The sequence below is a fragment of the Bison bison genome, unplaced genomic scaffold (assembly GCF_000754665.1).
Source record: "Bison bison bison isolate TAMUID 2011002044 unplaced genomic scaffold, Bison_UMD1.0 scf7180017864299, whole genome shotgun sequence".
Classification (NCBI taxonomy): domain Eukaryota; kingdom Metazoa; phylum Chordata; class Mammalia; order Artiodactyla; family Bovidae; genus Bison; species Bison bison.
Genome location: NW_011494871.1, coordinates 264386 through 274203, shown reverse-complemented (window position 1 = coordinate 274203; position 9818 = coordinate 264386). Strand labels below are relative to the sequence as shown.

Genomic DNA, 9818 nt, shown 5'->3' with positions numbered 1-9818 from the left:
TAGTTTTGTTAAAAAAAAAAAACCACACACACACACACACACCAAAAACCTGTTAAAATTGTCTTCTAAAGTGGACATACTGTTTTGCATTCCCACCAGCAAAGAATGAGAATTCCTGTTTCTCCACGACCTCACCTGCATTTCCTGTTGTCACTGTTAAGGATTTTGGATATTCTAATAGATGTGTTCTGATAACTGTTTCTTTGTGGTTCCCTAATGAAGTGTGAATTAATGGTTCACTCTGGCAGTCATAAACTGAGGAATGTTTCCTCCATACTCATGGGTGTAGATACTTTGGAATGCATGCATTCGAATTGAACAGAAAACATACTGTATAGTTTATATTTTAATAGTTGTCTTATGTTAAAATATTTTCCCCCCTCCCCATATAGCAGTGAATGATATAAATGTCTTGGAAAACGCTGTTTTTTATTACTTGAATTTAGAGTGTTAAGTCTTCCATGCCTTTCTCTGTTGGTTATGTTGGAAGGTTTGCATGCTGTTATTTGTGTTCTATTAATAGGAACATTTCTTATTTCCTATTTTAGTTTATTAGAAGATTACTTTCTTGATGCACACCTTTTAATAACGCTTTTTAAATGAGTGGATAATTTCTTGGCAAAGTGTCCTACCTTTTTTTGTGATTTTATTTTTCTTTATACCTGTTTTTTAAAAAATATTTTACGTAATTGATTTCTGTTGCTTTCTTGTTTATAAATATGTTTATTCCCTAATATTTCTAGATGCTGACAGTTTGTCTTCTCTAATGAAAGTCTGACTCTCCAACAGTCTAGTTATTCTTGTTATGTAAACTTCTCTAGTGAAAAGATACATTTCCACGTGCTACAAGAATTTATTTTTAGGAAAAACTCTAGGAATATTTAATGATGGGTTGAATATTGCTATTTGCCAGAACTTATACATTTCTCTAGAGTTTTATTTCAGGATTTTTAGCATTTTCTTTATTAAGACATGGAACTGAAACAGCACATCGTGATCCTTAGATATTTCTTTAGAGATATACCCGAGAAAGGACTTGATGGATTAAAGGAGAAGGATAGTAGCTGTTGGGACTATATTCACTCAGACGAGTACTTAGATTGATCATTGTGTTGGGTGAACACACCATATCATTGCTTGCAGAATGTTATTCCAGCTGGTAATTATGTAAAGTCAGTTTTTGTTTAGTTTACTGTTTCCTAAACCCTAGGCATTCATATACATATTTTAGCACATTAAGTATTAAGGAAAAAAGTCAATATTCTCCATAAAATAATGTCTAGTTCTACATTAAGGTATATTGGTTTAGTTAATTTACATTAGGGCAAATTTTCTGCTACTTTACTTTTTCATGAGTAAATACTGACAGGAACTTACAAGCAGTGGTCCTTAAGCTTTTTGGTTTCAAACCTTTTTTAAAAGCTATTAAAAATTATTGAGGACCCCAAAAAGGTTTTAATTACACTATATCAATGCTATATTAAAAATTTAAAGAGACATTTAAAAGAAAATGTGTTGTAGTGGAAAGAGGGACCTTATTTTACAGTTTTTGCAAATTTCTCTAGTGCTCGACTTTGTGTAGTGGAAGAGTGGTATTGTTTTACTCCTTTGTGAATTTCTTTAATTTTGGGCTTTATAAGAAAATAGCTGGCTTCCCATATTTGCTTTTGCATTCCACCTATTGCAAACTGCTCTTTTGGTCAAAGAGCATGAAGGAAACCTGGTTTCACATGGATAAGTAAATGGAGACAAGTATATATATTTTAACCTTTTCAGATAATTGAAATATTCTTGTTTGATACTGCAGTGAAACTTGACAAGCAGTAGTTTCTTAAAAGTACTCTTTTGCATTAGAATCCATTCGTCTACCTTATCTTTGAGTGGATTGTTTTCCTGTGCATGAGTTTGTAATGTACCAAACAGAAAAATAGTGATCCCTTGAGTTTCACCTACTATCTAAATGTTAATGTATTTTGTTATACAAAATTAAAACAAGTCACATTTCTTAATACCATCCACTTATAAGAAATTACACAGGTCAGTAATCTGCTTGTCTGTCAAATGCTGTCTCAAGTAATAATCTTGCTCCAAGAAAATGTCTTACTCAGCTGCAGCCCAGTCACAGAAGTGGTTTTCTTGAAATATCCACCCTATTTCAGAATGCAGCAGAAATGCTTAATGTAGACATCTATTTGGTTGCATAGAATAATTAAAGACATGTACCTAAAGATAGAAAGTTCATAAAATTAATCCTTTTTACTATTTCATCCAGGTGTTCATAGCTGAAATTATTATTTTTTAATATAAAGTATCTTAATTCTTGTCCTTATACAATGTAAATACTGTTTGTCATGATTTGGAAGTAAGACTGTACCACACAATGGCCAAAGAAGAATCATGCATTCTATGCCTTGTCTTTTGTCTGGTCACCTAGAAATTTAACATCAGCTGTAATTGTCGTTGCTTGTCGTCTCACATTTCTTTCATCCATATATTCACCATAGTCTGCTTTCCCTTCCACATAAATTCGACACCTCTTTTTCAAAAACTGATGTGCTGCATCTCTGAAGCCCGGTCAGAATTGTCTTTTGACTGATGTAACCCATTTGATAGGCTTCATTTGCCCTGATCACCACATCTCATTTGTTGCTAGAGAAAATACTGTGACTGGGTTTTTTCCCTTTCACCTGTCTCATGACAGGGTTCTTACCTACTCAACTAAGTAACTGCACACAATTCAGAGATGCTTTGTGAAACAAACTGATAGCTATTTCAGACCCATGTTGTACAGCAGGTCTTTAAGGACATTCCTCGTGGTCCAGGGATTAAGACTCCACGCTTGCATTGGGGAACTAAGATCCCATATGCCTTGACTCAGCCACAACGAATGAAAATAAAGTACAGGTGTTTGAAATGTGGCTTCTATATTTTCTTTTCTTACAATCTAATCTTTAGTCTTTTCCAGGTGCTCTGGCCCAGGCAGCTGTGACTGAAGTTATTTAACTGCAATTGTAATGTGAAGAGTACAGTGATTGCTAGTAAAAATTGAGTGCAGATGCCTTGCTTTGTGCTCTTAACACTAGGATTTTTGCTCACCATTGCTCTTGCACCGTGCCCTAGAGTGTCTCAGTGGAAAGCCCAGATAAAACAATGTTAGAACTGTGTTCTGTGAAGTAGCTTTGAGGTCGTGCACATCTTGGGTGCGTCTTGGGAGATTCTTTTCACTCCATGAACCACATCTTGAGAACTTTGTGTTGATGAACTGTTGCTCTGATACAATGTGGCTCTGGGATCAGTTGTACTTTTGTTTTTGGTCAACTGTGTATTTAAGCATGTTTCACTAACCAGTTTTCAAAAATACGTATGCATAATTCTTATAATTGAAAGGAACACCTTCTTAATAATATGGTAAAAACATATTAAAAACCATTGCTTTTTGTTAGTCTTTAATAAGATTCTTGAAGAATGTGAAGAAGATAATTCCATGAACTCTATTTGGGCAGATTTTTATAGGTCAGCTCAATCACTTTGCTACACGTATGACCCTGCATAAGTTACTGAACAATGCTGGGCCTTAGGTTTATCATCTCTAAAATAGGATAACATTCGATCTTACTTCATAGGGTTGCTGTGAGGATTTGTTGAATTAATTAAAACTGTCATCTTAGCTTTCTCCTTTTATATAGCGCTGCAGTCTTTTGAGATTTTGTTTACATATAAATTGTTGCCTGTTAAACCACAATAATTTTGGTTAAGTAATAATGTCATTAAAATTTGTATTATAAAAATATCACACATATTATTGTATCAGTTCCAATTTAAAATATATTAGAAGGATTTGCAGGAGCAGTTGAGGGTCTTATGTATTGTTTTTGGGTGGGTATATAGTTATAGTGAACTTCAAGTGATTTCTCCTTATTGATACTCAATATATCAAGTTATGAGAAGGACTGTCTTAATTTCTTCTGATAACACTACCCTTAAATATTATATCTGCCTCTTGCATTTTACTGGAAGTATGTAGCAATGGGTTTATAGAAAGTTACAATAACCTTAAAATACAACTAGGGAGCTAAAATTTTTGCTTTTTCTAAATTAGTTAAAAATTGATCTGTCATCTGTATTATCTCTTTTCTTAATATTGTGATTATAGCTATGTAAAATAGTACTCAGAAGTTTCCTTTAGGGAAATATTAACAAATTATGCATTTTTAGTGAAAAATGGTGTAATAGCATGAATTGTTACTGTAATCCAATGATCTGCTACCTTAGAATGTTATGACATTCTGATTGTCTCATTTAAAGATATTTTAAAACTGGAAATAGTTTATAACAGAGCATCAAAAGGGGACTGTTTCAGCCACTGTTGAATAGTTGACTTAAAACCATAGATCTCTTCAGTATGTTACTATGCTTTCTGCAAAACTCTGTTAATGAAGGAAATAGACTAATACAATATGTTTTTTTAAAAAGTACTTTATGAATGATAAAACTAAACACTACTATTTCAGAAGGTGAAAGGTAAAGCTGAAATCATAAAGAGGCTTAAACAATAAAAAGGATTCTCTGATGCCCCACCATGAATTGCAGGCATTGAGTATGGATGTTGGAATACATAGGGGGATTTGAAAATTGAAGTCTCAAACGGTGAGACTAATAATTACTCTCTGTCAGTAATTAGCTATTGCCTACCTAGTCTTTCATAGTTAAGGCAAATCAAAAGTAAAAACCTAAGTTAAACCTTTGTTCCCTCCAACATGTTGGGACCATAAAATCCATGTATTTTACTTTGGTACTGGAGTGCAGCCAGCTCTTTGTGAGACGTATCTTCTGTAAATAATAACGTTAAAGATTTTGGGTTTGCTGAAAGAGTCCACACGTTATCACTAGGCTCTACTACTGAGGAAATGAGAGCTTGGCTTAATTTGTTGATAATAGTGTGAAGTATGATTATAGAATAATATTTTCCCTATAATTTCAGAATTACATGACTTCATTGGTAATCAGTTTTATAAAATAGCTTTCTTGCTGGTCAGTAATACTATCTGTTAATAGTCAAATGTTTTATGATGAAACAAATTTATTTTTTGGAAAGTTAAACGTTAACTTTGAGAAAGCTTTGGTATTCAGATTTTCTGGGCAACGAGAAACATTTCTTCATGGAACTGTTACATAAGTGGTGTTTTTCTCATGTCGTAGCTTCCTTATGGGTTAGCTTTAGAGGTACCTCCATTAGGTTAGATGGGCAGTTGACTTGCTGCTTAGTGGTTTTTCTCCGTTTATAGGTTTTTTATTTCCTTCATTTCTAGCTTTATAGGTACTTTTCACTAGTATTTTAAAACCAACTCGTTGTAATAAAACTGCTTTTGAAAATAGAAAAATTAGGCTTTTTTTAGATTTAGACATCACTTGGAATTTTTTTATGATTGCTACTTGTAACACTTGTTTGGTATTGGAAAAGATCATTAAATAATAGTGTAAAATTCAGTTACAATATGTTGGGTAATTTCACCTAGAGATTTCACTGAAGTTAGTTCTATGTAACTGTTGGTAAATGAGTTTTTAAGGACTAGTTTTTGTACTGAAACTTAAAATGTTTTGTACATTTGTGTGGCCTTTTATGTCATAGGTAACCTCAAGAGCATTTTGTTTCAGAACTTGATGACTGTGTGATAACACTTTATTTCAGTTTCTAAAAAAATTCTTATTCAGATAAAGGAAGCAATATTATGTTGAGCTTTCAATAATTGCTTGTATGTAGTGGAGGGTTTATGGTATATCTGAAAGACCTGGTGAAATAATGCCAGAGGACTTGAAGAAAAATGCAAAGGTGAATTATATTGCAAAAATGAAAATTGTCTATAACCTTATTTTTGGCTTAGTGCCCCACAGCTGTGTTGTGTGTTTGAATACATTTGAATGTGAAAGCGGTAATGGTCATTTCTGTTTTAAGACTTTAGAGACCTAGGTGGGAGAAATAATTGGTCTTCTTGGTTGTTATTACTAGATTTTTCTTCTTCTAGACTCTAGGCATGTGTCTATGATCTCTTGGAAGAATAATATAAAAAATGTCATGTAATAGATTTTATGTATTACTCACTGGTAATATATAGAAGTATAAATTGGATGCCCTAAGCATTTGTAATATGTTTAATTAAGGCTGTGAGAGTGGTTTCTTTTCAGTGTTCTTATTAAGTAAATGATGTTGGAAATTTAAAATTTTAATGCAACATTATGTCCCAATTTATCTTTTTCTTTTTAATTTTAGATGGGAAATGTTAAGTCCTAAGATCGATAGGTTGACTGTGACAACTATGTTTACTTACAGAGAGAACAGGAAATGAGAATGGGTGATATGGGTCCCCGTGGAGCAATAAACATGGGAGGTAGGGATTTGAAGCACAGGCTTCTGTCACTTACTTGTCATTTTTCAGGGAACTATACATGCTATTTGTGGTATGTCAGTAACAAAAATTTGGAACCAACATTTGTAAGTGGTGAAATTTCCTACATTTATTAAACTGAGAAAAAAATCAGTATATTTAAAGTACGTGCTAGGAAGAACAATTTTATTTTGTTTATTCGAAGGCTAAAAGATGTATTATGTTTTAATAGATGCAACGAAAGAAACCTGTAAACAGGTTTTGATTAACAACCTGAAACTTGTAGTCATCACATGATATAATACAGCAATGATGTACTTTTAAAAATCAGACTTCATGCCCTGCAATTTTTTTGGTGTTGGAATTTTGCTAGCTTCTGAGTTATAGTGTCTTTAAACTTTTTGAGAGTATTTTATATATTTCTATTTTAACATAACATTTTGCATAACTTTGAAGCTATTTTTATTTATTTTACTGAATGTTTAACTTCTTTTGCACTAGCCCACAGTATCGTACACAGAAATGCACTGTTTGGAGACATGTGTGACTTGTCAAGTAAATGAGATATGTCTTACATATTTAAGCTCATGTATATCTTTAGAATTGATGTGAAGTTTTTAAGAAAATGTTCATAGTAGCACTTTAATATTGATTGCTTGTCTACCCAGGTGGTCAGGGGAGCAATACTAAGTAAATAAGCTAAGAGAAACATAAGTGGCATGTTTTCATAAGTTTTATTAAATTTTAACTGTCACACCTTCGAGATTTAGATAAATAAGTTTTATAAGAGTTTCACAGAAGCTGAGGTTAAATCTACATAAGTCAAGTGTACATATTGTTGCAAGGATTACATCACCTGAACACTCCAGTGCGTCAAGTGCACTCCCAGTGAGGAGATCCACATTGTGCTTAGAATGTATGCACGGTGTGTGGAATAAGAAATCTGAAAGCATCTAATATGTAGGTCGAGCATTTTTCATGACCGACCACTTCCCACCATGCCAGTTTATTGCCATTTGCCAATTAGCTAATCTAAATCATTTAAGACAAATGCTGTTTACTTTTGTCACTTTTCTTACCTGCAAAAAAGTGGTTATTGACCATCTCTGAGATGCAGACGAAGCACAAAACATGGCCCTTAACTCAAAGAACTTAATTGTGTAGTACAATTGTAGTACAGTGGTACATGAAAAAAAATCAGAGAACCAAGAGTACATGAGAAGTTTTAAATCAGGTAGTACAGTTGAGGGTATAGTGATGTACAAGTAGTTGAGTGTTTATATCATTTTCAGAGTGAATTGTGGGCTGGTGTATAATATAATCCAGGTGGATTTAAGGATTTTCAGTGTGAGGTTGTTTGAAATGCCATTTACAGGTAGTTTGAAATGCCACTATAATTGTTAGATTGTCCATTAACATCGGAACCAAACTTGAAATATTTCTGATGTTTTAGGGACCATGAAAACAGTCTGACTTGATGAGCAACTTTATTAGAAGAAATGGGAGAATATACCTTTAGATTTCTTATTTAGTTAGGAATTTAAGAGATTTAAAAGTTTTGATGGCAATTTATTCACTAAAGAACCTTGTTTGAACACTTAGTTAGCTCCCCTAACATCCACTCCATTTAATTTTCTCCTTTTTACATTTTATTCAAAGTGAGAGTTTATCCTCAAAGTGAGAGTTATGACTTTTAAGTCTTTATCATGCAGTTGATTGTCACTGTTCAGTTGGTAAATTGTCGTATTCTCTCCAGTTACATAGATGATATGTGACAGTAGGTTTTCTGGTGTACTCCACGTAGAACACAGTTTATAAAATTGCTTTTCAGGGGACCAGATAATTCTAACATTCCTTATTAGATCTTTACATTTAGTCTAATTACAGCCATCTGGTAGAAGAACATAATTACTAAAAATAAGAGTACTTCAACTGTTGATATTTGAAAATATTTGTCTTTTATTATACACATACTTGTATAGTTATATTGTATCTTAGAAGTTAGGTGTGATAATTATGTTTAATTAAAAGAAAAAAAAAAAACAAAACCCTAATCCTTGATCTGTTCTTTTTGGGGAAAGTTGAGGTAGGATTCCTCCTGGATCATGCCTCTGCCCTTAATCATTTTGCTTGTGGGAAAAGTTGTAGAAGTTTAGGAGAAGGAAATGGCAAGCCACTCCAGTGTTCTTGCCTGGAGAATCCCAGGGACGGGGGAGCCTGGTGGGCTGCCGTCTATGGGGTCGCATAGAGTCCGACACGACTGAAGTGACTTAGCAGCAGCAGCAGTAAAAAATTTTATTTGTAGCTATCCTAAGGGAATAGAAACATTGTTGGGTAGTTCAAGTGTAGATTTACTAGTGAGAACTTTTTGGGATTAAGGAACTACTTCCTTTCCAGGAAGTGGCTGGGGTCTGGGGATTGGGTTCAGAAGGAGCCACAGAGTATGTTGCCAGGACAACAGGAAGTCAGACTTCCTCCCTCAGCTGCTCCTGTACTCGGCCTTGTGCAAAGTTGAGCTTCATTGGATACTGAATTGTGAATTTGAATGACAAGTTCCACTCCTATTATAATGTGTTTTTGAGAAATTGAGTTCTGAATGTCATGAAATTAGCTAATACTAGAAGAAAATTCAGTCTTTGTCATGAATTTTTAATAATAAACAAGTATAACTAGTTTAAAAGTTTAAAAAGTTACAAGAGGATACCTAAAAATGTATTTGAAGTCATTATAAATGTTGTATTACAGCTTAAACATTATTGTAGTTAACATGAGGCAGGTGGATGGATGTCTTGGTGAAAAAAAAATTTGAGGTATCCGACTGTTCTCATTTCCAGAATTTCTTTATTCAGTATTTCAAAAAAAATTCAAATAGCTGTATCAATATTTTATCTGTATTTGGTTGCATTTGCTTTTAGAAAAAAGTTTTGTCATGATGAATCATTTCAATTTTTTAGTTTGTTTCTATTGTATATTTCTATATAAAGTTAACAAGTACCTCCTGTAATTTTGGGAGGCGTTCAGTAACTATGTAAAAGTCAGTTTGTTTACAGTCAACTTTATATATATGCTGCTGCTGCTAAGTCACTTCAGTCGTGTCCCAACTCTGTGACCCCAGAGACGGCAGCCCACCAGGCTCCCCCGTCCCTGGGATTCTCCAGGCAAGAACACTGGAGTGGGCTGCTATCTCCTTCTCCAATGCATGAAAGTGAAAAGTGAAAGTGAAGTCGCTCAGTTCGTGTCCGACTCATAGCCACCCCATGGACTTCAGCCTACCAGGCTCCTCTGCCCATGGGATTTTCCAGGCAAGAGTACTGGAGTGGGGTGTTATATATGTATGTATATATGTATATATATAATGTACACACACACACATACCTACACTATATATACATATACACACACATATATACCTATATATGAGGGTGTGGTTTCTTC

At 33.8% G+C, this 9818-nt stretch overlaps 1 protein-coding gene across 1 annotated transcript in view; it reads left to right on the top strand.

Moving 5' to 3' along the window:
* The window catches only part of PSPC1 (paraspeckle component 1), a 57740-nt gene that overhangs the window by 37819 nt on the left and 10103 nt on the right, over positions 1–9818 (top strand). The window contains exon 7 of the mRNA XM_010851239.1: positions 6329–6386. Within this exon, the coding sequence (XP_010849541.1) occupies positions 6329–6386 (58 nt within the window). The remainder of the gene's footprint in view (positions 1–6328; positions 6387–9818) is intronic.